The 27,509-nt window shown below is 39.0% G+C and overlaps 1 protein-coding gene across 3 annotated transcripts in view; it reads left to right on the top strand.

Moving 5' to 3' along the window:
* ASB5 (ankyrin repeat and SOCS box containing 5) overlaps positions 1-16,501 on the top strand; it is a 97,745-nt gene extending 81,244 nt beyond the window's left edge. For all 3 annotated transcript variants that reach the window (XM_032148952.2, XM_058436902.1, XM_058436903.1), the window contains 6 exons: positions 7,931-8,010; positions 10,839-10,946; positions 11,658-11,808; positions 11,969-12,103; positions 14,771-14,962; positions 16,352-16,501. In XM_032148952.2, coding sequence (XP_032004843.1) covers positions 7,931-8,010; positions 10,839-10,946; positions 11,658-11,808; positions 11,969-12,103; positions 14,771-14,962; positions 16,352-16,479 — 794 coding nt within the window. In that variant the 3' untranslated portion in view covers positions 16,480-16,501. The remainder of the gene's footprint in view (positions 1-7,930; positions 8,011-10,838; positions 10,947-11,657; positions 11,809-11,968; positions 12,104-14,770; positions 14,963-16,351) is intronic.
* Positions 16,502-27,509: the final 11,008 nt, after the last annotated feature.

Below are 27,509 nucleotides of genomic sequence, written 5' to 3'. Positions count from 1 at the left end.
AGTCTTAGAAGGGGAGTCTGTGCAGGTTAAGGGTTTCACTGGCTTCATGGTAAATCCACCTCCATTGTGAAGACGATTGTTGGTTTAATATTTTACAGGGGCCAGTCTCGGTGGCTCACATCTGTAATACCAGCACTTTGGGAGGCTGAGGTGGGTGGATCATCTGAGGTCAGGAGTTTGAGACCAGCCTGACTAACATGGTGAAACCCCCATCTCTACTAAAAATACAAAAATTAGACAGGTGTGGTGGCACATGTCTGTAATCCTAGCTACTTGGGTGGCTGAGGCAGGGGAATCACTAGAACCCGGGAGATAGAGGTTGCAGTGAGCCGAGATCGCACCATTGCACTCCAGCCTGGGTGACGAGCAAAACTCTGTCTCAAAAACAAAAAACAAAAAACATATATATATACACATATATATGTATATATATATGTGTATATATATATATATAATAGTAAGAGATCTAAAAAAGCTATTGCCATTTTTTACTGAAATGAACATGTTATATGAAATGTCATTGCTTATTCCTTCTCCTTATAATTAATTCCCTAATTTTCCTATTTTGAGAACACTGAGGAAGAGCAGGTGTGGCTAAACTCTGCACCATTGCTAAGCTAGCTCTCTATTGAGTCCACATCCTGCTTCTGCTGATGGGATGTTCTAAGATTGGGAGCAGGTAAAGACTTTTTTGTTTTTTTGTTTTTTGTTTTGTTTTGTTTTGAGACAGAGGCTCACTCTGTTGCCCAAGCTGGAGTGCAGTATTGGGAACATAGCTCACTGCAGCCTCAAACTCGGGCTCTAGCAATCTTCTCATCTCAGGACTTCCCTAGTATCTGGGACTTACAGGGACACGCCACCATGCCCAGATAATTTTTTTTAATATACTTTATTTTTTATTTTTATTTTTTGCAGAGACAAGTTCTCACTGTGTTGCTCAGGCTGATCTCAAACTCCTGGGCTCAAATGATCCTTCAGCCTCAGCCTCCAGAGCAGCTGGGATTACAGGCATAAGCCACCAGCCCCCGGCCACAAAGACATTTTTAACAATAGTATGGTTTTTCCATGGCCATGGACAGAGGTCTAATTGTAGTGCTTTTATTTCAATTCAGGGCACATACTGTAAGGAGAAAAAATAAGTTAGGACCAGCAGTTTCTCAAATAAAGAGGAGTGATCAATAAGAAAAAGCAATTTTGGAAATAAATCACCTTTTCAAAAGCTGTTTTTCTTTTTTGGAGCCTGACAGTCATATTACAAGGAGCTTGGAGCTCCTTAAAATGGCCGAACAGAACTAGCAAATGACAAGTGATTTTTTCTTTTCTTGCTGATAAAAAAAAAAAAAAAAAAAGTATGAGTCGGATTTACCTCGACAGTGGCTGGTGTGAAGTGCCATGGGGAGATGGTGATTTAGGTATGGTATCAAACCTTACAAAATCGCATAGATATAAAAATGTGAGTGTTTTTCTCTAGCAATGTGGTGTTTACAAAACAGGGCAGGCTCTCTCCCTGTAAATTATATACCAGATGTCTGGGAACAAGAGTTGCTTCTAAATATAGTCAGAGCCACCTCCTGTGTAGCTACAGAGAGAGAATAACTAGGAATTTGATTAGCATGGTGAAAGTTACAGACACTTTGTAAAACAATTTCACACTGAATAATTTATCCTAAAGAGTTAAATTACACATTTTGTAAAATAAGGGTTGCATTGCTTTTATCTTAGACACTCAATGAAAGTCTAACACAATTATAAAATTACTAAGTAGTTGTACATAAAGATGTTTATATCTTGTTTGGTCTTGAGATGGCTCATAAATCTCTCTGATATAAAGCATATTGATATTGAAAGATAAGATATTTAATATTAAATATGTTTGGATAGAAATACGTAGTTGCTAAATTTCAGATTTTGAAGGGGAAAAACAAGGTGTGAAAACTTAGTTCATACAGAAATTGGAATGTGATATACATTGTAGTATCCTTTGATTCTCATTTAGTTACATAAATTCATCTAAGGAATTACAAGAAAATAAATTACAGGGAAATAAATACAGAGTTCAAAACAAATAAAAATATTCTTTTTCATTGAGTGGTATACATGTTCTAGAAATTACTTCTTTAATAGATTGATATAGCTTCATTTCTTATTTCAGAAAGAAAAAATGTAACAGCAGTTGTTGGTTGCTGGCTTATATATATTTATAACTCACTCAATTGTTTTATGTCATTTAATTAAGGTGACAGCACACAAAAATATTTTGGTCAATAAATGATGTTATTTATTACTTTAGTTTCCCTATCTTGGGGGAAAAGATTGTTCCCTAAAACTCATATTAAAATCTCCCCCATTTACCAGCTTATGCCAGCTTATGTTTAGCCAATAATGCTAGTTATTATTTATTGTGCATTTAGAGAGCAGGCACTTAACATGCTCATTTCTAATCCTCCCTCAATCCTGCTTCGTGGATTGTTTTTTTCTCATTTGATGAGGAAACAAAACCTCAGGGAGGTTAGATGACTTTATAAAGGCCACTGTCCTAAGCTGAGGTGCCAATCCAGGCCTGCCCAGCCCCTCAGCCTTTTTCCTACACCCGATCCCATTTCTCACTTCCTCCTGCTCTCTGTTTTCTTCTCCTCCTTCTGCTCTCCACTCCCACCCCCTTCTTCAAGGAATAGTGAGAGATTGCAAGGCCCTTTGCAGGCGAGCAGAGCTCAGTTCATGAAATGATAGCATGTGCTTTGTTCCTACAAGATGGGCCAAGGGCTCCCTCATCCAACATTCAAAACACGTTTCTGAGGATGACAATGACATTAAACTTTTTCATGCCAAAGGAGGTCCTATTAATAGAAATAATAGCAAGTGCACATACGTAATATCTGGCTTCAGTTTTTTTTTTTTTTTTCCTCATCTTGATGGACTTAAGTTTGGATGATAAAGAAAATGGCAGTGGGGACAGAAAGCTAAGCGACAGCCTGTGGGGAAACAGGGGGATGGGATTTGGATACTTATGTTTCTTTATTTTGTCCCTTATGTGGCCTGCTTTCTAAATAATCCTTTCCTTCTCTCTCTCTCTCTCTCAACCCCAGCGAGTAATGCTGAAATTGTTCAGAAGACTAATACAATCATTTTGATGAACAAACACATTAGTATGCAAGGGAGAAGAGCTGGCTGGAAGGAATATCAAGTACCCTTCAGCTACAAATATTGTCAGCTTTACTTCCCCTTAAAGGTCATCATAATACACTAGAAAGGAATGAGTCCAGAATGAATCCCAAAGGCCGTGTCTCTAGGCCTTTACCATTCCCAACAACGTCTGGTTAATTGTCCTGTTAGCTAGTGACAGTGGAAAAATAGGCAGGGATAATGGGTAGGCATCATATAATTCAGCACTTGTGTTTAAGAGATAAATTAAGGATAATGAAATATACTATTATACAAGAGGGAAACTGATCATTATAAATATTATAAGTGATTATTTAAATTTAAACACATTTAGGCATTGATGACTAAAATTTTTATTAATTTATTATTGCTTTGCTGATTAAACTGAACAAAGTGGCTTCACATATGCAATCTGTTTGCAAAGTTAGTATTATAATTTTTATATTTTCTTAAATATTTAAGTATTCACAAAAAATTGATATATGTTCTGAAGTTCTGCAGAATTTCATTCTGCAATCATGTTGTTTAATGATCATACAAACAGATGCCTATGATTTTTAAAGCATCAGATGTCATCTTAGAGGCTGGAACTGGCAAAATGCTTTCCCCAAAAGAACATTATTTGTGATGATAACGTTTGCATATTACCTGATGATAACACAGTGTTCCAATTTCCTATAAGTTATTACTTTGCCACCAATTTTTGTCCTGCCAAAAAACATTTGTTGGTGTGCATTATTGCAATTCTGCCTTGAATATATAATAGAACGGTCACACAGTAGAAAGAAGTAATACACAAAAGCTAATCACAGTAACTTGTTGCAAATGAAAACTCAAAAGAATTATGTGTCTGGCTTACTAATTTTTCTAGATAAGCGAGAAATAACATTAGATGGAAACTTACATTTGTTATTGAGAGAGAAAGTATACATTAATCTTCTTTTGGGAGTTGTAATGTCTTTAATTGTAAACCTCAATTATCGTTATTCTGTAATTCAAGATAAACCCCAGTGCAAGAAACTGGCTGGGAGTTCTATCATTTCGGGGACATACTCAAGGAATTGCCTTTCTTCTTATAAATACGTGGTAAGACTTAACTGTCATTGTCTTTCTTTCTCTTGAAATCAGGGAGCAGAAGAAATTTGCTGAAAGGGAATCAGAATGAAACAGACTATATTTTAAAATAGTAAGAGATGATTAATAAAGACGGTGTAGAAATAGAAATTCCCTGACAATCTAAGAAACAGAACCCAATATGAGAAAAGTACTTTCAATTTTCATCCCACTAAATTAAAAAGATCTTGCTAAAACTTAGAATCATAGTTAGCCTTTGCCTCCCTAATTTGTTTACTTACAATTTAGCATGGATTACAATATTCCTGCACTATTGCTATAGTATCTTGTTGCAATAAACTTTATCTTGTCAAGCAATAGCCTACTTTTGCTAAGAATAAAATGAAATAAAACTTCTATTTAGACTGAAGGGTTTTATTTTGGAGGGGGTGTTAGAAGGAAAAATATAGTAATGAAATCAATGACAGGAACAAAATGTCCCAGAGAGATGTATGCTGTTACACTGGCTAAAATGTTTCACATACTCTGTGCATGAGAGAGAGAGAGAGAGTGTGAAAAGTATTGTCACTGCAGGTAGGAGGCTGCAGTTTGAATTTTACGTCCACCGCTTTCTAGCTGTGTGACCTTAGGCAAGTTATTTAACTTCTGCCTGTCTCAGTTTCCTCACCTGGAAAACAGAGATAATAATAGCGCCAACCTCAAAGGATCAGGGTGAGGATAAAACAAGTAAATTTATGCCCAGCAACCAGGGCAGGACCTGGCATATGGTGAGGACTGTGTAAGCGTTCTCTGCTTTTATTTAGGCAATCAGGTTATCATTAAATAAGTTGGTTTTTCTCAATGTTAAGATCGTTGTTACTCCAGCCTGGTGCAGAGGGCAGAAGTCATTTACCAGTCATCAATCCCTTTGTATCTGGTAATATTACAGAATTTTCTCAGAAATACAAATCCTAAGGGAAAGCAGGCAGAGTCTGTCTTCTCTCTTTTGACTTATAAGTCATGGTAACAGCAGGTAATGTTGAATGGTGTTTACTATGTGCGTACACTAGTCTAAGCACAATGTATATTATCTGATTTAGTTTCTCGTGTCTCCTTGAGGTATATACAGTTATTATTTCCATCTTCAAGTAGAGGAAATGAAATCTAGATGAAATGTAATGATTTAGAGAGTCATGTGGTCCAACTCCAGAGCTGATGCTCCTGGCCCTGACTGCCATGACCACGCACTGTCTTCTTTGTTTTGCCTTTTGGTTTATGCAGAGTATTTTACTGCAGGGGAGATAACTAGCTGCCTTGGAAGTCTTTCCTTATCACAATGGTGATACCCGTTTTATAGCACCAGGCAATAGAATGCTTAACCACTAGGACACTGTTGAGAGTCATTCAGGAGAGCTTGGGTGCAGAAGCAGGGCTCATGCTCCACTTCAGACACGGGGCTCAGCTACTTGCCCTCCATGGCAACATGTTGCAGCCCCTGCACCGCAGAGCCCGGGCAAGCTGGGGTGGGGGGACCACAGGAAATAGCAGAAGGAGCTGGGAGTGTGGCGAGGTGGGCATCCAAGCTGCTATTCCTGCTAAAAGGACAAAACAAAATTGAGAGGAGGGTTCAATGTGAAAATACATGAAACAGAACTTTTTTGTGGCTGATCTGGTGACCTTAATTCTCCTCTTCTCTGTTAGGTGTATTAGGGTTCTCCAGAGAAACAAAACCAATAGGTGATAGATAGACAGATACATAGATACATAGACAGACAGAGAAAGACGTAGATATATGAGAGGAGATTTATTAGGGGAATTGGCTCACATGACTATGGAGGCTGAGAAGTCCCTCAACAAGCTGTCTGCAAGCTGGAGACCCTGGGATGTGGTAGCGTGGCTCAGTCCAAGTACAAAAGCTTCAGAACCAGGAAAGCCAATATAATTCTCAGTCAGAGGCCAAAGGCCTGAGAATCCAGGGGGCCACTGAAGTCCTAGAGTTTCAAAGTCAGAGAAAGCCTGGAGTTCTGATGTCCAAGGGCAGGTGGAGGAGAGTGTCCCAACTCCAGGAGAGGTTTTTTGTTCTCTCCAGGCCCCTAGCCATATGATGGTGCCCATCCATACTGCAAGCAGCTCTCTCCACTCAGCTACCTACCTACTCACAAGACAGTCTCCTCTGGAAACACCCTCACAGACATACTCATAAGCAATGCTTTACTCGTTCTCTAGGTGTTCTTTAATTCAGTCAAGTTGACACCTGAAATTTACCATCACTAATCCACCCCTTGTCAACGTGGCACCTATATGCATCTCCTTAAGCCATACTTAATCTCCAAAATAAGTGCAGCAACAAGGTAATGGTTCCATCAGATATAATATTACTATCCTGCCAATAACAACAACAAAAAAAAAAACGCTCTAATCCCTTCTCCAGAAGAAGAGGTAAAGTTCTTGGATGATGTTTACTCCTTTCCTGATATGATTTAAAAAGTCAGTACATCTTATGTTACCTATAAAGAAATAAGAAGGGAATGAAAATAAAGATAGATTTGCTTAATATATGTATAAATGCCCACATATTCTTAACAAAATAGGGAGAAAGTACTCATGACAATTATAGTTCTCATGTCTGTCACTTGTCACTTGATCATAGCTGGTGTCTATAACTACCTTCTTCTACTACCCATTATGTAACCCCTTTTCCTTCAGCAAGCACCTCAGCTGGTCATAGTTCTTTACCCAGCAAGAGGACCCAAACCTTCATTCCTGCTGTGCCATTCATAGTACTGCCTGGATTGGGTGTTGTAATTTTCCTTTGATCTTACTCACAGGGCATGATAATACTAAGAGATGCCCTAAAGGATCTCCTGTACTCTGGACACACTCTTTCTTAGCTCCATTGTGGGGTAGTAGTCCAGTTTCTGGATCTGTCACCCCAGTCAACACCATAACTCCCTTCTTCTTAGCCCGTTGACTCAGAGGCAGGAGGAGCTCATTCTCAGCTTCCATGGCAATGGAATCATTGTTGTATCTCCGGGCGGAAGCATTCCTCCCTCTGGAACTAAGACCTCTAGGCCAGCCAAGCATAAAGTCAGGAAGAAAAACGTTGCCAGTGAGTCACTAGGGGTAATAGTGAGTGCAGATAATTCAAAAGGCATAGTAAGCCGGGGGCGGTGGCTCACGCCTGTAATCCCAGCACTTTGGGAGGCCGAGGCAGATGGATCACTTGAGGTCAGGACTTCAAGACCAGCCCGGCCAACATGAAACCCTGTCTCTACTAAAAATACAGAAACGATCCGGGCGTGGTGGTGTGCGCCTGTAGTCCCTGCTACTTGAGAGACTGAGGTGGGATAATCTCTTGACGTGGGAGACAGAGGTTGTACTGAGCTGAGATCATGCCACTGCGCTCCAGCCTGGGCAACAGAGCGAGACTCCATCTATTAAAAAATAAAATAAAAAAATAAAAAAAGGCACAGTAAGTCTGGGATGGGTCAATTCCAGAGCATGCATCGTGGCTCATGTTGGGAACTGCCTATCTGCTTCCTGCAATAAGAGTCAAATTTCCTAATGTACAGTATAAGTATCTGGGTCACCCTGTTGAACACTGAGTGTGAATAATTTATGTGACCTTGGAATTGATTGTGTCTACTAGGATTCACTTTGACTCATAGATTTTTGTTTTCTTTTCTTTTCTCTTTCTTTTTTTTTTTTTTGACAGGTTCCTGGGCAGATCGATCACCACTACATGAAGCAGCAAGTCAAGGTCGTCTTCTTGCTCTGAGAACATTATTATCACAGGTAATATAATTACATATAGTTTAAAATATACCCCCTTTCCATGTGCACAGAACATGGTCAAAACAAATCAATCCAAATATAATAAAACTGCTTACATTTTACTTCTGCCCTTTTAACTCATGTCAGAGAAGTCAATAGTTTCTCATTTACCTTTGAAACTTCTTTTATAAATATTTTGATATAATTGTATGTCTTAGTATTTCAAATTTCTCAAACAGCATATTTGTTCATCGATAGACATTTAAAGAAGTAATGATTGAATTTATGTGTTACTGATTGAGCTTTCTAAATATGCTTAACTCTGCACAATATGTGCAGCTAATTACAGACTTAGTTCAATAATAACATATCCAAAAAGAAGTCATCAGATCAGATGCCAAAGCAATCTTCTTTTACATTACGGTGATCTGTAATATGCTACGGGCAATTGCCTAACAAAACTACAGGACAATCATTTCTATACTTGCCTGCTCATCAGACTCACTAGAGGAAAAATGAAAAACACAAATCCTTATTGAAACAGAAAACACTCTGGCTTGGGTATTTTTTTTTTTTTTAAAGCTTCTGATGTGATTCAAATGCACAGCTAGGCTGGCACGATGGCTCACGCCTGTAATTCCAGCACTTTGGGAGGCGGAGGCAGGTGGATCACCTGAGGTGAGGAGTTCGAAACCAGCCTGGCCAACATGGTGAAACTCCATCTGTACTAAAAATAAAAATAAAAAAATTAGCCGGGCACAGTGGCTCACACCTGTAATTCCAACACTTTGGGAGGCGGAGGCAGGTGGATCACCTGAGGTCAGGAGTTCAAGACCAGCCTGGCCAACAAGGTGAAACCCCATCTCTACTAAAACTACAAAGATGATCCGGGCATGGTGGCTTGCTCCCGTCGTCCCAGCTACTCGGGAGGCTGAGGCAGGAGAATCAATTGAACCCGGGAGGCACAGGTTGCAGTGAGCCAAGTTCACGCCATTGCACTCCAGCCTAGGTGACAGAGCAAGTGAGACTCCGTCTAAAAAAAAAAAAAAAATCAAATGCACATCCAGATCTGGAAGTCATGCTCTAGCGTTTCCCAGTCTCAAGGAGAAAGAACATTCTCAGATGGCTACGAAGAAAGGAAAGGTCGCGTTGCCCAATTTAAAAAGCACTGCCTGGGTCTCAAGACCTGGATCCTAGGCTGGCACTTGAGGTGAACCACAACCTACCTGAGCCTCCTTTTCTCATCTGTAGAGTGAGACACTTCCTTAGGGCCTTCCAGTTCTGTGATAACCATGTGACTGTTTTGTTTTGTTCATCACTTGATGGGAGGAAAATAAACACTAAAAAGGGGTCAACAATTTCTAAAGGGTAATTCCTCAGAAAGGGCCGTGCGGTTCTTTGAAGAAGAGCAGTCTTAGGATATTTTTCAGTGTGTGTCTCTAATCCACTGATAGTTCTGCCAAGAATCACGAGAGGCTGTCCCCAGAGCCCGACGCGAAAGGGAGTCTTGGCCTTCTCAGGTGCTTCTGCCATCCAGTCCCTCTAGTGTGTGGCAGTGTGGGATTAGCTACCCAAGTCTGACTGCTGGCTAGCCAACTCAAAATCTTTGAAAAGATTATGTTTTCTTGCCTTCGTTTAAAAATTCTTCATGTCTATATTGGTGTTACAGATTTTGGTGATCTGTAATACGTTATGAGAATTTGGCTTTGAGGTTCTTCCTGTTCCAGTGCTTAGATTGTCAATAGACAATGAAATACCAAAGATATCAAGAAGGTAAACAATCTCACATCCTAATAGTATTTAATTATTTTAGTGTGATATTTTGAGTTTGATTGGAATACAGTGAAAAAGTGTTTACTTAGTTTTGATTGAATAATTACAATAAAATAGTGTCTTCATATGCTGGGCATTATAATGATAATTGCTTTACATGCATCATCTCATTTAATTGTCATGATACTCTTCAAATTTAGAGGTTGAGGTATTTGTCCAAATTAAAACTATTCATGATGGAGCCACACTTCAAACCCAAGTCTAATTGATTTTGTAGTCAGAGTTCTTAACCACCAGCACACAACTTCATCATACCTATTTAGGCACAAAAGTTCACAAAACTGTTTACTATAATGTAGAGTATTTTTCTCCCATTCTTGGCTGACCTGTAATTTTATAGCCTCAATCAAAATAAGTCGGCCGGGTGCGGTGGCTCACACCTGCAATTCCAGCACTTTGGGAGGCCAAGGCGGGTGGATCAGTGAATCAGGAGGTCAGGAGATCGAGACCATCCTGGCTAACACAGTGAAACCCTGTCTCTACTAAAAATACAAAAAAATTAGCCCGGCATTGTGGCTGGCGCCTGTAGTCCCAGCTACTCAGGAGGCTGAGGCAGGAGAATGGCGTGAACCCGGGAGGTGGAGCTTGCAGTGAGCCGAGGTCGCGCCACTGCACTCCAGCCTGGGTGACAGAATGAGGCTCCATCTCAAAAAAAAAAAAAAAGTCTTTAGTTCTACAAAACAAAAAGGAGTGTTTAGTTCTACAAAACAAAGCACAAAATAAGGACAAAAAATATTAAGAAAGCAACATTTAAAGAAAATGTGCCAGAATCTATTGAACTGAATACTTAAGGCATTATTGGGTCCAGACATGATGGTGCCAAAATAACAGAGCTAAGGAGTCTGGACAATGGATTGACCTTATGGCATTTGAACTGGCCTATCCTGCTAAACTGGAAACTGGTTTGCCTGAGATTCTTTGATCTCTAAAATACATCACTCTCTAGTGACATCCATATAGATGATTTTTTAAGTATGTAACTCTTTGCTCACCTTTCAAAATTATGTCACATTTAGGGTTATAATGTAAATGCAGTAACGTTAGACCATGTCACCCCATTGCATGAAGCCTGCCTTGGAGATCACGTGGCATGTGCCAGAACTCTGCTGGAAGCAGGAGCTAATGTAAGTACCTTTCAAAACATTAATAATTTAACATCTACTGATGGAGAGAATCCAGCAGAGTTCTCATTTTACTTTTCTTTCCTTCATTCTCGGTGGTTTTCAAAAATAGCAGAATAAAAATAAAGCTCTTGAATTCCTTAGCCTTCTTATTGCACTCTAAAAAGGATTTCCAATCATTGCATAAATGGATAGCATGCTGCATCATAATATAGACTATTCTGTAGGTTATTTCCTGCTTTCATGACTCTAAATAGCAATCGATGAACATCTTTAGGTCTATAACGTTTGCCCATCTTTTGGATGATTTTCCTTAAATAAAGTCTCAGAAATAGAATTACCAATTTTACCACTTTAGCAATGTGGCTTCATTACAACTTCATCGTCATTACACTTTTTTCTTCATTTTTATTCTTACTGAAAAGTATCTAATCATTGAATTAGATCTTATTTGCTATTTGAGCATGCATTTTTTCATGATTTCCGCTAGTTTTATTCCCATTCCAGTGAATTATCTGCCATATCATATTTCTGTCTGTTTTACAGCCTTTCTTGTTAATGCGTAAGAGCAAAATATACTTTGTCATATTTACTGTGCACATTTTCCCAAGTATTTCTGTTAGCAAATCACATACCTTTTGAAAATGCATAACGAAGTCAGTTAATCATGTGTGACTTATGAATCTTATTTTTGGATATTTTGGTTTGGTTTAGGTAAATGCAATCACGATAGATGGCGTGACTCCGTTATTCAACGCATGCTCCCAGGGCAGTCCAAGCTGTGCAGAGCTGCTTCTGGAGTATGGCGCCAAAGCCCAGCTGGAGTCATGTCTTCCATCCCCCACACATGAGGCTGCCAGTAAAGGTAACTTAGTTCTGGGATTAAGTGACAAGGGGAGAAAGTTTCTTTAGCAACCTGCTGTGTTCTGTTGATCTTTCAATGAATGACACCACAGGGGAAGCCTGGGGTGAGGGGTGTGGGGTGGATGGGCATTAAGTTAAACTCCTCTACTTTGTGTTGGCAGGTCACCATGAATGTCTTGACATCCTGATATCCTGGGGCATAGATGTTGACCAAGACATTCCTCATTTGGGAACTCCTCTCTATGTAGCTTGTATGTCACAGCAATTCCATTGCGTCTGGAAGCTTCTTTATGCTGGTATTTTCCTTTAAAACATCTTCCGTTCTGTCCATACACAAAAGCAGTTATTTCTCTAAATGAGCATCTAAAAATTAGATCTCATTGCTAAAAAATGTTCTTACTGTAAGCATTTTCACACATGAATAGAGAACCAATAAAAAAAAACCTCATTCTTGGTAAGTCGGCTTCCTAGCTCACAGATAGATACATAATCTCTATTTCACATGCACTACATTAGCAGATATTTGGCTATGTAATGGATTCTGAAAGCTCTACTTTTAGGTCATAAAATTAGGATCCTCAAGATTGAATGTGATGTTGCCAAGTATGTATATATCTTGGAACAAATCCATCAAAAGAAATTTTCAGGATAGTAACTGCTTGGACAACCTCATCTTCTGCTAACCCTAAAAACTCATGCACTTTTCTAGACTTTGTACTTTCTGTCCTGCTTACTTGAAAAGACTTACTGCCCTTTTCCACTTACTTGAAACAAATCAATTCCTCAAGGCTTGTTTCAAGTAAATTCAGCTTTAGTCCCCTGAAAAACATTTCTAACCCATTGAGACCATAGTGGTCCCACTTACCATAGGACTCAGAGTCCCCTTAGGATTTGGATCATACCTTTTTTTCCCATCCCTCTTTTCTCTAGCATGGTTCCTCTCTCTTATCCTCTCGTGATAGATGTTTAGAAGATAAATAAAATGAGTAAATGGAGTTCTATGCTATTTATTGTTTATGAGAATCATTTGATCCCTGATAAATGCTGACCTTTATTTTTAGTAGCCCTTTTATGCACTACTCACATCATCTTAGCTAACTGAGAAATTTCTTGCAAGCAGGGTCTACATCTACTATTTCATTCTCGTTACACCTACTCAGTCTTAGACATGAGTTCTGTTAATAGTCATTGACAGATTGTTATTTTTTGGCTATGTTCTCCCTCCCGTGAATTTTGTATGATCAATAGAGTTTATGCTTTCTAGCAAGCTTGTCCAACCTGCGGCCTGTGGGCCCCATGCGGCCCAGGATGGCTTTGAATGCAGCCCAATCAAAATTCATAAACTTTCTTAAAACATTATACGTTTTTTTGTTTTGTTTTGTTTTGTTTTTAGCTCATCAGCTGTCATTAGTGTTAGTGTATTGTATGTGTGGCCCAAGACAATTCTTCTTCCAATGTGGCCAAGGGAAACCAAACGATTGGACACCCCTGCTTTAGAGCCTTTTGTTCCTTTGCTAGGAATATTATTCTTTCCACCAAACATTTTATGCTGGGTTTTAAAAAATATGGGCCTGTAATCTCAGCACTTTGGAAGGCCTAGGCAAGTGGATCACTTGAGGTCAGGAGTTTGAGACCAGCCTGGCCACCATGGTGAAACCCTGTCTCTACTAAAAATACAAAAATTAGCTAGGCGTGGTGGCATGTGCCTGTAGTCCCAGCTACTCGAGAGGCTGAGGCAGGAGAATCACTTGAACCCGGGAGGTGGAGGTAACAGTGAGCCGAGATCGTGCCACTGCACTCCAGCCTGGGTGACAGAATGAGACTCCGTCTCTCTCTCTCTCTATATATATATATTACTGTTAGTAATTGTTGATTGATTTTTATTTTCAGACCCTTTTCTTCCATAAAATTGACATAACCAACAAAGTTTATGCTTTCTCTATGGAAATTTTGTTATGGAATATAATTTTTTCACTAAACATTTTATATTTGTTTTAAAAATATTGAAAATGATTACATTTCTTGAAATTTGAAAGGAGCAGAAGGGCCATAAAGGGACACTTAAAGTGTACTGCTTCGTAAAGACATCATTAGTTTTAAAGATAGTATCGGAAAACAAAGTCGAAAAGAACTTGTGCATTTTTATTGGTAGACATTTCTGGTGTTATAACCGTTTATGTACCAGAAAATGGGATGGTTATTTTTAACAGTACTAAACAGCATTTATTTATTGCAAATGCATTGAATGACCAGCATGTGCCAGGCTTTGCACTGGGATAAAGTAAGTATGCAATAGGTAATTTAGCCTTTAGGCTGTATTTTAACATAAGCATTTTTAAAAACTTTCCTTTCATGCAGATATCATCAATGTGCCTTTTGATTTAAAAGGCTCAATATCTTTATATACTTATTGATTTAAACTACATAAGTGAGAAATGGCAGGAAAATCTATATACACTTTACCTAAATAGCTCACATATTCATGAGTTTCCCAAGAAAACCAAAGAGCTTCATTGCCTTAAATAAATGAAAAGAATAATAGAAATAAGCACCTGAATAATTCTAAAAGCTATCAACCATGATGAAAATAAAAACGAATGAACTTAATTGTGCACTCTTTATAATATTAGTTAATATGATTACTTTGGGGATCATTTAAAAGTTAAAAAGAATTTTATTATGATAGTTCAAGCATACAGAAAAGTATCAGAGAGTAACATAACAAATGTATGTACCCTCTCCTATTCAGATGTGCCCAGTTTATATATATGTATATGTACATAGGAGGCATATATGTGTATGTAGATACTGTATATATATATAAAGAAATAACTCATAACAAATAGAGTTGAAGTCCCCTTAGTAACCTTCCTCTATTGCCTTTCCTTTTCTATCCCCACTGAGGCATCTGGCTTATTTAATAATTTTTATTTATATTTATCTTCACTCCCTATTACATGTAGGTGCTGATGTACAGAAAGGCAAATATTGGGATACTCCATTACACGCTGCTGCTCAACAATCCAGCACAGAAATTGTAAACTTACTGCTAGAATTTGGAGCAGATATCAATGCCAAAAATACAGAGCTTCTGCGACCTATAGATGTAGCTACGTCTAGCAGTATGGTGGAAAGAATACTGCTTCAACATGAAGGTAAGAAAAATACATGTGGAGACTTACAAAAACAAAAATATATTTGCCTAAAATAGATGAAAGTGAGAGAGTTTTTGTTGGCATGGAAAGTAACAATGGCATAAAATGTGGAATATTATTTGTGAAAGCAGATGATTTTTAACTTTGGTTTTATCTATAAAGAAGATATCGGCTGGGTGTGGTGGCTCACACTGGTAATCCCAGCACTTTGGGAGGCCAAGGCGGGTGGATCACAAGGTCAAGAGATCGAGGCCATCCTGGCCAACATGGTGAAACCCCGTCTGTACTAAAAACACAAAAATTAGCTGGGCATGGTGGCGCGTGCCTGTAATCTCAGCTACTCAGGAGGCTGAGGAAGGAGAATCACTTGAACCCAGGAAGCGGAGGTTGCAGTGAGCTGGGATTACACCACCACACTCCAGCCTGGCAACAGAGTGAGGCTCCATCTAAAAAAAAAAAAAAATGATAATTTTAATTTCCTCTTTCATCTTACCTAAACTATCGTTTTTTTTTTGGTTAAATATATTCAATTAGTTTTGGTAATGCATTATATGCAGTTCTGGTATAATATCTGCTGATTTATATTTGGAGCATGCCCCATTTTATAAGGGCACAAACCTTCTATAACATGTTATAGAAATAAAATTAGTAAATATTTTTACATTTGAGACTTTTGTTCTAAAATAGGATTTCTTAATCCTGGTCCAGGGACTATAATATTTCTTTTTTTTTTTTTTTTTGAGACGGAGTCTCGCTCTGTCACCCAGGCTGGAGTGCAGTGGCGCGATCTCGACTCACTGCAAGCTCCGCCTCCCGGGTTCACGCCGTTCTCCTGCCTCAGCCTCTCCAGTAGCTGGGACTACAGGCGGCCGCTACCGCTCCCAGCTAATTTTTTTTGTATTTTTAATAGAGACGGGGTTTCACCGTGGTCTCGATCTCCTGACCTTGTGATCCACCCGCCTCGGCCTCCCAAAGTGCTGGGATTACAGGCGTGAGCCACCGTGCCTGGCCTATAATATTTCTTTTAGGGTAAACATTAAACTTAATTTTAAAATCTCCCCTTTTAGTGCGTAACACTTCTCAGGACTTTTGATTTATATCTCCTTCAAAAAGCAGACTTTGTTTCTGAGGCTTTAAATTCAACAATTATTTCCTAAGCCTGAGGATTATAATGTTTTAAAGAAAGTATATGGAATATATCTCAATTATAATAAGATCTTATAAATAAAAGCAATATAACTGCTTACATAAATTTCCCTAGTATAGTGGCCATACTATCCTAGGTTTACTACAAAGTATTGTAGTTTTTATGGTTTTATGTTATGTACCTTACAACATAAAAAATTCATTTCTATTTTAATTAACAAATAGTTTCATGTCTTCTTGTAGCTACCCCAAGCTCTCTTTACCAACTTTGCCGACTCTGTATCCGAAGCTACATAGGAAAACCAAGATTGCACCTTATCCCACAGCTCCAGCTGCCAACGTTACTGAAGAATTTCTTACAGTATCGATAAAACAGTAAAGTAATTCTAAATATCTTGAAACTCAAAATTTCTATTTTTTTTGCTTAAGGAATAGTTCATATTAAAATATGCTAAAGATAGGGTAAAAGTGAGTGTGAGATCACCCAGGGAAGCAGTAAAATATCAATTTTCATTTTAAGTGTATTAGTACTATTGTTTTATCATTTATGCTGTCTTTGGATTATAGCATATTTATAATATCTATTTTTTGTTATTTCAATATACCCTCTTGTTTATTTAGGAAAAAAATAATAAAGTCTCTATCTTATGTTTTCTTTTGGATTGGAGAGAAATAAAGCTCTTAGTAAAGTTATTCATATTATATTCAAAAAGGTCTATGTTCTTCAACTAATGGGTTAACTTTTTAATTTTGGCTATTATAATTGGCTAACTTGTCATTGATATTGACATAAAATATGAATATGGCTTAGAAAAGAGCAACTAATATGCATTCTGAAACCAAGATGATGTTCATTCAGGAAATCCACTATGTTGAATGTCCACTGGTCATTAGAATGACCACTTCATAAAGATAAATTGCCCACCTGCTTACCCCTGGCAAAGGACTCACAAGTCACTTCTCTTCTCCATAGTACGTGGACTTGTTACAGAAAAATGATAGGGTGAAAGGTCAGTACCGCCCTCTCACCCTGAGATATTTAGAACATTACACACCTTCTAAGGCTATTTTAAGACTGCCTCCTTCTCAGGAGTAGCCCCTGATGATCTCTTATCAAGGCGGTTATATGCATATTACTCCAGCCTTCTTCCATTTCAGAAATTGTCAATAGCTAGTGATGCTTGGACTTAAGAAAATGAACTATATATCTAATTGACGAACAGGCCCTGGATCATATTCCGGGGATCATCAAATCAGTCCAAAGATATAAAAAAAAAATGGAAGATTAAAAACTCAAATTGCGGAGTTTTTAAAGAGTGGGTGCCATTTAACACATTGGAGACCTTAAAAAATGTCTATAGAGAACTTAATCGCACTGTTTCTAATTCTTTTTACCCAAAACAAGGGCTTAGAGTATACTGTATTTGCAAGTAATAGCAAGAGAGTATTGTATAAAAGAAGATATCACTAAGCTAGTCCTCTGCAAGGGTAAATACTACGTTTATTCTCTTCAGCTTTAACTATACTTGAGTGCAATAAAAAACATAAATAAAATTTTATGCCTTTTTTGTAATTCAGGGTCTATTATGATTTTAGAAATAAGATAATCAACATACAACTTCTTTATAAAACAAAAGCAACTTTGGGTAAGTTTTATAGGTTTGTTAAATTTTGATAAAGTAAATATTTTGACCACTGTTTTCAACAACCCAGGGCTTATTTTCTTCTGACTTCTTGGCTAACTTCCAGACTATGGGAAAATAAATTATGATTGTATGTGACCCCCAGATCACTAAGCTTGCATTTTGGCAGAAAGAAAAAAAATCAGTTGTGATTTAAAATATTTGTTGAGATTTTCAAACATAGAAATAAAGCTGTAGCATATTCACTAAATAATGTTTTCTATGTGGATAGGGACCTTTAAATGTGTGTTTTATAGACTATCTCACACATTTGTAATGGATAATGTGCATTAAAATGGAGTTCTTATTATAGAATAACCTGGTTAAACAGATGTTAAAGCTGCTTTTGGGTAAAACAGGTTTCCACCAGTATTTTCCCTGAGCTAGAGGAGAAGTCTTAGATTGTAAGAGTAATACAACACATCTATCTTATTAGTCTTGTGCCAATAAGAGAAGTAAATATCAAAGATTAAAATGGTCACTTTACAATTTCAGTATATCTGTACCTTGTATTTTAGCTTGAGTATGATTGTCTTATCAAAGTAGTGTTCTAACTTTAACGTATTGTATGTTTGTTATTATATTAAAGTGTGATTATTATTCATTGGAATAAAACAGTTTGTGTTTGTCTCATTATTTTATTTTATAATGAAAGGTCATGGAGTGACTCAGTTGTACTAATTTTTTTCACCACCAGTTTCCAAATCACTGAATCATGAGCATTAAGATAGAGTAGCACAGAATAAAAAATAGATACCTCAAAGGCCTTCTAATCCAAAACATATTTTATATATATGTGACATATAATACATATAATATGTAATACTAAATACATATAATATTATACATATATACATATTTTATACATATATACATATATGTATACATACACATTAAAGTTCAAGGACAAAATTTCACAAAGTAAAAGAAACAAAATAGTTACTATGTGACATAAGATTTAAGAAATTTAGTAAAACAATAACTGTAGATAGACACTGTTGAAACAATTTTTTTGGATTAAAAAAAGTAATTAAATTCTATTGTTTTAATAACCACAGCATATATTTGGTGTTTCTGAGAAAGTAAATCGATATGTAGTAGAAAAGAAAGGCCTCTTCAGAGTAGAAGGTTTTCATTGTTCCATCATAGCACTGAGCTCAACTGACTAGTGATTCAGCTATAAAATAACTTAAAAATTATCCTTTCCCTTGGATTATTCCCACTTTTTTACTTCAGTTTCTCTATTATTCTTATTGTCATTTAGAATTTAGCTTATTTTAAGGTTAGCCCTTTCTCTTAAAAACCTAACTGAACTTTCTCACAGTTTCAAGATTGATGGAAGAAAATTTATTAAGAAAAAGCAAATCATTTCATTTCAGCTGTGTAGGTCTCTATTGGGGGAACCTGCCCCAATATTTCAATGTAGGTTCTCTCTATTTTCCATAAGTATCAGCCAGCTGAGAAATAAAGAAAGACAGTACAAAGAGAGGAATTTTACAGCTAGGCCGCCAGGGGTGACATCACATATCGGTAGGACCGTGATGCCCACCTGAGTCTCAGACCAGCAAGTTTTTATTAAGGGTTTCAAAAGGGGAGGGGGTGTAAGAACAGGGAGTAGATCACATGTTTCAAAGGGCAAAAAGGAGAACTACTGATAAGGATCTAACAAATATCACAAGGCAAAGGGCAAAAGCAGAACTACTGATAAGGGTCTATGTTCAGCAGTGCACGTATTGTCATGATAAACATCTTAAACAACAGAAAAAAGGGTTCGAGAGCAGAGAACCAGTCTGACCACAAGTTTACCAGGGCGGAGCTTTTCCCCACCCTAGTAAGCCCGAAGGTACTGCAGGAAACCAGGGCGTATCTCAGTCCTTATCTCAACTGCATAATACAGACATTCCCAGAGTGGCCATTTATAGACCTCCCCCCAGGAATGCATTGCTTTCCCAGGGTATTAATATTAATATTCCTTGCTAGGAAAAGAATTTAGCGATATCTTCCCTACTTGCATGTCCATTTGTAGGCTCTCTGCAAGAATAAAAATATGGCTTTTTTTGCCCAACCCCGCAGGCAGTCAGACCTTATAGTTGTCTTCCCTTGTTCCCTAAAAATTGCTGTTATTCTGTTCTTTTTCAAGGTGCACTGATCTCATATTGTTCAAACGCACGTTTTACAATCAATTTGTACAGTTAACACAATTATCACAGTGGTCCTGAGGTGACGTACATCCTCAGCTTATGAAGATAACAGGATAAATCAATTAAAGAGAGGCATAAGAAATTATAAAAGTATTATTTGGGAACTGATAAATGTCCACGAAATCTTCACAATTTATGTTCCTCTGCCATGGCTCCAGCCAGTCCCTCCATTTGGGGTCCCTGACTTCCCACAACAGGTCTCAGTTTTCTCTTTTTTTTTTCTTGAGACAGAGTCTCAAATCTCAGCTCACTGCAACCTCTGCCTCTTGGGTTCAAGTGATTCTCCTGCCTCAGCCTCCTGAGTAGCTGGGATTACAGGTGTGCATCACCACACTTGGCTACTTTTTGTGTGTTTTGTAGAGACAGGGTTTCACTGTGTTGGCCAGGCTGGTCTTGGACTCCTGACCTCAAGTAATCCACCCGCCTTGGCCTCCCAAAATGCTGGGATGGCAGGCACGAGCCATCGCATCCAGCCAGTTTGCACATTTTTTAAATGATAGGTTTCCTTCCCATTTTCAGTTCTGTGTTCAAATTCATTGAGTCTTTTAATAAGAGTGAGGGAGTTCAAATACATTTTAAAAATTATTTTTTGGTTTATGAAAAACATATTGCATGTACAAATTTTATAAATTACATGTTCAGGTTTGCAAAAAAGTTTGTTTTATTATTCTGAACAGAATTTAATTTTTACTCCAAGCTTCCTTTTCACCAAGTGAAATCAGGAAATTCCTGGATAAACTCAGTCAATTCAGTGTTTTCTCAGCCTCTTCAGGTAAACTTTTCAGTCAATTCAAACCTCTGCCCACCCCATGCCCCCCACCAACCCCGGCACCATTTCTTCCTGGAATGGCATCTAAATTCCAGGAGGCATCTGTGAAATCCACTTTCTGGTGGGAGCATGCATATGCTCCTGTCCTCTGGGAGACTCGAGTGTGTCAGGAGAGTTAGGCGGGTGATATGGGGCAGTGATTAGGGGACAGATCACAAAGGGCCTTTGCACTGATTTAAGAAAGCTCCTGCTGGGTGTGGTGTGCCCCGGTAGTCCCAGCTACACAGGAGGAATGAGGCTGGAGGATCACTTGAGCCCAGGAGTTGAGGCTGCAGTGAGCTATGACCACACCACTGCATTCCAGCATGAGACCTGTCTCAAATAGAAAGAACAAGAAAGAAGAATGAATGAATGAATGAAAGAATGAATAAATAAATAAATAAGAGAGAATGAAGGGAAAGAAAAGAGAGAAAGAGGAAAGAAAGAAGAAAGGAAAGAAGCAAGATAGAAAGAAGAGAAAGAAAGAGAGAAAAAGAAAAGGAAGGAAGGAAAGAAAAGGAAGAAAGAGAAAGAAAGAAAAAGAAAAAGAATGAAAAAGAGAGAGAAAGAAAGAAAAAAAGGAAGAAAGAGAAAGAAAGAAAAAGAAAAAGAACAAAAAAGAAAGAGAGTAAAAAGAAAGGAAGGAAGAAAGAGAGGGAAGGAGGGAGGGGAAGGGAGGGGAAGGGAAGGGAAGGGAGAAAGAGAGAAAGAAAGAAAGAAAATCCTAATGTGAAAGTCAAAACACAGACTAGATCCTCCCAAAGCTCATTTTGCCTCCTTGCCACTGCAAATGCTGTTCCCTCTGCCTGGAACACACCCTTCTCCATCCTCTATCTTAATAACTGCTGCATTACCACCAACAATTAGCTAAAAAATCACTCTTCCAAGAAACCTTCCTCACTCTCCTTCCAGCCAAACCTTCCTCACCATCCCCCAGTCTGGGCTGCATATCCATCCTATTCTCTTTGGGACCCTGTGCAGGCCTCTTCTAATCACATCCCTAGTACTATAGAACAAACTTTTGTTTGCTTGTCTGCCTCCTGCGTAGGCTCTGAGTTTATTGTAGGTGGAACTTTGTCGTGTTCACAACTGCCTCCTCATTAGTCAAAGATTCATCTACATTTCCTTCCCCTTAAAGGCCATCACATGCTTCTTCAATTAGCTTGAAACACAAAAGTTCTTTTCTTCTCTGCCCACTAGGGATGTGTGTGATTGTATGTGGAAAGAGCACCCTTTCTCCTGGAGTGGGAACAAGAGAAAGGAGATGTTAAACTAATTCAGCGGCTTTGGCTTCCTTGATTAATCTCCCTACTGCAAAGATTGAAGTTAAGACTTCGTGGGTAAAGAGAGAGGCTCTATTATTTGGAGTGGAGACATCTGTGGAGTTAGGAACCCAGATCCAGGTCCTTTGGGACAGTTACCACTGAGCTCTCCCTCACTCCTCCTCCACTGGGCAATGTTAGATGATGATCCCTTCCACAATGGGTGGAATCTGGGACTTAGGGTTAGAATGCAACCCAAATTCTACAATCAGACAAGAACTGGCTATGTCAAACACACTAATAAAAAGAAATCCACTCAAAAGTTATTCATCTTTACTGAACAAAATATGTCTTAAAAATCTGTCATGCCTACAGCCACTGCCAAGTCCAACAAGTGCAACGTGAATCGTGTACTACCCCCTTCATAGATGCTTGGGCATCTCCCCCCAAGAGCAGACGACAGGCAGGCAGGTGGCTTGTGGTGTGTGGCAGGGGTTTGAAAGACAAGCTGGGACAAGGAGATGCTCTGATGTAAAGTGCTGACAAATTTAATATCCCATAAAGCACTTACCAGAGAGATATGAGACATAACAAATGATATGAAATGGAAATGCCATAACAATAAGATTGTGGAGGCATGAGAAAGAAAGAGACTCAGAAAGCCACAGATGTATGCCAATGGCATAGAAAGTGGAACTGCTGTCTCTAAGGACAGATTTTTCAAAGACTTTCCTTGTTCACCTGCCTGCCCTTCCACCCGTCTGAAGCAGCCCAATCTGAGGCCAATTGCCACAGCAGCAGAAGTAGGAGGATCACAGAACTTTCAGAATCGTGGAGAATCATGGAACTTTCAGAGCTGGCAGGACACCCGAAGAGATGAGCACTAAACATGAACTCTTTGGCACTTCATTCAGATAACACCCAATTCCCTCCAATTATGATAAAGAATATCAGTGAGTCTCTACTGGATGAAACAAAAAGAGATAACTAAAATATACAAGTAATTGGCCAGGCGTGGTGGCTCATGCTTGTAATCCCAGCACTTTGAGAAGCCGAGGTGGGCGGATCACGAGGTCAAGAGATCGAGACCATCCTGGCCAACACAGTGAAACCCCGTCTCTACTAAAAACACAAAAATTAGCCAGGCGTGGTGGCGCACACTTGTAGTCCCAGCTACTCGGGAGGCTGAGGCAGGAGAATTGCTTGAATTCAGGAGGTGGAGGTTGCAGTGAGCCGAGATTGCACCACGGCACTCCAGCCTGCCAATAGAGCGAGACTCCACCTCAAAAACAACAACAACAACAACAACAAAAATCAAGTAATCAAAATAAAAAGATAAGAGATACAAACTTACACATCCCTGACAAAAGAAGAAAATCCTAACTTTTCTTCTTGCAAATGTGACTCCTCCCTCTACTCTCTTGAATCCTTTGTGGGAAAATTACCTGCATCAAAACAAATCATATTCCATTAAGGCTTGAAGGCAATAGAGGAACAGGAGTAGATCACTTGCAAAATATTGACAATAATTCCTCCTGTGCAGTCTTTTGCAATGTCACTTGCCTTCTCCTCCCAACAAGAGGAGCGGGTACATTCCCCATGTCTTGCATTTGGATGGGTCCTGTAACTTTCTGTGACTAAGACATGGAGTAGCAGTGATGTTGGGTTAATTTCGAGGCTAGCCCTCAAGAGACCTTGCAGCTTCTGATTTCATCCTCGTGGAAGCCTGAGACCACCATGTGAAAAGGGATGAGAAACCACGTGGAGTGAGAAGGCCACCAACAGCCAGCACCATCTGCTAAGGATATGACCGAGACCCTCTTAGACGGCGCAGCCCAGGTTGAGTCCCAGAGAAGTGAAGCCCCTTGAGTGACCTCAAGTACAACCAGCAGACATGCCTGAGCCCAGCGCAAATGCTATCCCACATCATTGTGAGAAACAAAATTTGTTGCTGAATGATTGATGCCACTATGTTTTCTAACGGTTCAACAATGGATAACCAATAAGAAACAGATACTTTCTACTGCAGTGTTATGAATATTTTTCCATCTATTTCTTCTTTTCACTCCTCAATTCCTGCATTTCCTGGTCTTGTAAGGAAGTGAAAGGGACCCCCTACGTTTCTGTGTGGAATATTTAGCATCCGTGATTGGCAGCTATATTGACTGAAGGTAGGAGTACAGCCTTCCCATTAGCAATAAGTGTTTTTAATGTAACACCTTTATTCTTCTAGTTACATGCGATCAAAATTCTGAGTTAAAAAACCAGACGAGAAAAGAGCAAAAGTATAAAGAAATGCAGTTACTGAAGATAAAATATTTCCTACCTAGAATCCCCCAAGTTGAGTGTATGGTTGAATTTTCAAGGAAAAGCTAAAGGAAGTTTTCTTATCTCCTCACATGCTGCACATCCAAAAGGATGAGGCCCCTTTTAAAAAGAGGTTTCTAATCACAGCTGAGATGACTGGCACCCACATTCTCTAAATATCCCGCGTGCCCTCTGCTTTCCTAGGACTCTCACACAGGTAGGATGAGACTTCATGACGGACAAGAGTGGAAGTGACCTGTGTCCCCTGCAGCCTTGGAGACTTAAGAGCCAGTGTGTATCCTCCATCTCCCTTCAAAACAGTAACTGCAGAGGCCACATGTTCTGGGCAGTGCTGTCTGCACCAGCCTGGATTCCTGCAGGTGGAAAACTCCCCTCCTCACTGCCCCAGAGTAGACGGGCAATGTCAGGAAGAAATAAACCCATGTTGTGCTAAGCCACTGAGATTTCTGAGTTTGTGTGTTGTACTTATGATTACTTGCCTTGACTAATGTATTTTTTTATGTTTTAACTTTTTTGGGTTTTTTTTTTTTTTTTTTGAGACTGAGTCTCACTCTTGTCACCCAGGCTGGAGTGCAATGGCGCGATCTCAGCTCACTGTAACCTCTGCCTCCCTAGTTCAAGCAATTCTCCTGCCTCAGCCTCCTGAGTAGCTGAGATTACAGGTGCCCGGACCACGCCCAGCTAATTTTTGTATTTTTAGTAGAGATGAGGTTTCACTATGTTGGCTAGGCTGGTCTCGAACTCTTGACCTCAGATGATCTGCTCGCCTTGACCTCCCAAAGTGCTGGGATTTCAGGCATAAGCCACCCTGCCCGGCCTATGTTTTAATTTTCTATGGTCATTATACAAGATCCAGTGGCTTCACGTATTGCCCATCACTTCGTCGCTTTGTAGCTCTTAGATTCATCCCTATACAAACTCATAGTATAATCAGAAAGGTTTAATTTTATCTCTGTGTATTTGTGGAGAGAGAAAGATATCTGTTCCTATCAGTTTTCATTTGTAAAGTGACATTATAGCTCACTATAGTTATTATCAATTGTAACTGACTTGACCTTTAGCTGAAGTTACAATTATATTAGTGAACATTATCAACAGTTTCATCTATACAGATAGAGACACGAAGTTGCCAAATACATTTTTAATACATTATTGAGGAAAATGCTTCTAATATGCACCTGGCTTGAATCTGATAGAGTAAATTACATTAAGTGGAGATAAACAACCAAGACTCTACATTACTTAGCTTCAAAATCAGTCAAATCAAAGTTTAAGGGCTGGGTGCCATGGCTCACACCTTTAAGCCCAGTGCTTTCGGAGGCCAAGGCAGGAGGATGGCTTGAGGCTAGGAGTATAAGATAGTATAACATAGTGAGACCCTGTCTTTACAGAAAATGTTTAAAATTTACCAGGCATGGTGGTATGCACCTGTAGTCCCAGCTACTCAGGAGGCAGACGCAGGAGGATTGTTTGAACTCAGGAGTTCAAGGCTACAATGAACTATGATATGATTGTGCCACTGTACTCCAGCCTGGGTGACAGAATGAGACCCTGTCTCTAAAAAACAAAAAAAAAATGAAGTTTAACATCAGAGACATCAAGACATTTAAGTAAATGATTGAATCTTGTAGTCATTTTTTTTTTTGAGACAGGGTCTCACTCTGTTGCCCCAGCTGGAATATAGTGGCACAATTATGGCTCACTGCAGTCTCAACTTCCCAAGCTCTAGCAATCCTCCCTCCTTAGTCTCCCAAGTAGCTGAGACTACAGGTATGCACCACCATGCCTGGTTAATTTTTTTTCAATTTTTTGTAGAGACGGAGGTCTCATTATGTTGCCTATGTTAGCCTCAAACTCCTGGGTTCAAGTGGTCCTCCTGCCTCGGCCTCCCAACATGATGGGATTAAAGGTGTGAGCCATCGCACTTGGCCTTGTAGTCACTTTTTAAGAATTTGATACCAATATTGAATATAAAATATTTAAATAGTAGTTTAAGTAGTAGATGTAGTCTAATTTAAGTTTATAGTTCTGATTGCCTAAATATCGACCATATTTTCAATGAATATGTTTAGTGTACTGCATTCTTATTGCTATGCCTTTCAACTTAGTAAAACTATTCAGAGGTGGTATGAGTGTTAAAATTATTTCCTCCATCAGGAGTGCCTTAGAATCTGGGCCAGAGCCTCTCAGTATAGCCACTTCTGAAAAACCACAGTCTGATGACAATTATGAAATACTGTTTTGCTCTATGATGAGATTCCTCAAGAAGTTAAGCTTAAATACAGATGAAGACAGAAGCAGTTCAATGCTGCAACCAAAACGGGGAGTAGAGATCAGGAAATGGAAATGGATTTGGTAATGCTTTTTGGTATACCCATCCATTTTGAGTTGTTTGCATTTCTGTGCATCTTGCAACCAGATGCCCTGGCAGCTTTTGTTCCAGAATATCTTTTTAACGATGTTCATATAGTGAACAGTGTTAAAAAATATAGTATCTTCCTTCAGAGGAGACTGCAGGTTTGTTTACTGACCAGTATCGTAAGAACAATGTTTCCCTCCAGGGCAAAGATTTGGCAGTTTTCCTTGCAGCCCATTATAAAAGATTGGGCTTTCCTAAGGTTGGGATTCTTCAGCTGTGATGTAAACCCATGGTGGGTGAGGCTTCCACCTGAGCCTCTTCATGTCATCCCAAGACACCTGGGGGCAAGAGGTACTGGCATGAACAGAGCTCATGCTGCTTCCTATGCTGTGAGCTGTAAAGTCTGTTTGGCTTATGCAGGTTAGAGGAATCTTAATGAATGAGTGTGGATTACTGTAGACTTAATCAGGAGGTAACTCCAATTACGGCTGCTTTTCCATTGGAAGTGTCTCTTTTTTATTTTTTATTTTTTTATTTTTATTTTTAGATGGAGTCTCGCTCTGTCACCCAGACTGGAGTGCAGTGGCATGATCTCGGCTCACTGCAATCTCCACCTTCCAGGTTTAAGCAATTCTCCTGCCTCAGCCACCCGAGTAGGTGGGATCACAGGTGCATGCCACCACATCTGGATAATTTTTGTATTTTTAGTAGAGATGGGGTTTCACCATGTTGGCCAGGCTGGTCTCGAACTCCTGACCTCA

Source organism: Hylobates moloch, unplaced genomic scaffold, assembly GCF_009828535.3.
Source record: "Hylobates moloch isolate HMO894 unplaced genomic scaffold, HMol_V3 SCAFFOLD_3, whole genome shotgun sequence".
NCBI classification, from domain to species: Eukaryota; Metazoa; Chordata; class Mammalia; order Primates; family Hylobatidae; genus Hylobates; species Hylobates moloch.
The sequence above is the reverse complement of the archived record's forward strand: the minus strand, read 5'-3'. Positions and strand labels throughout refer to the sequence as shown.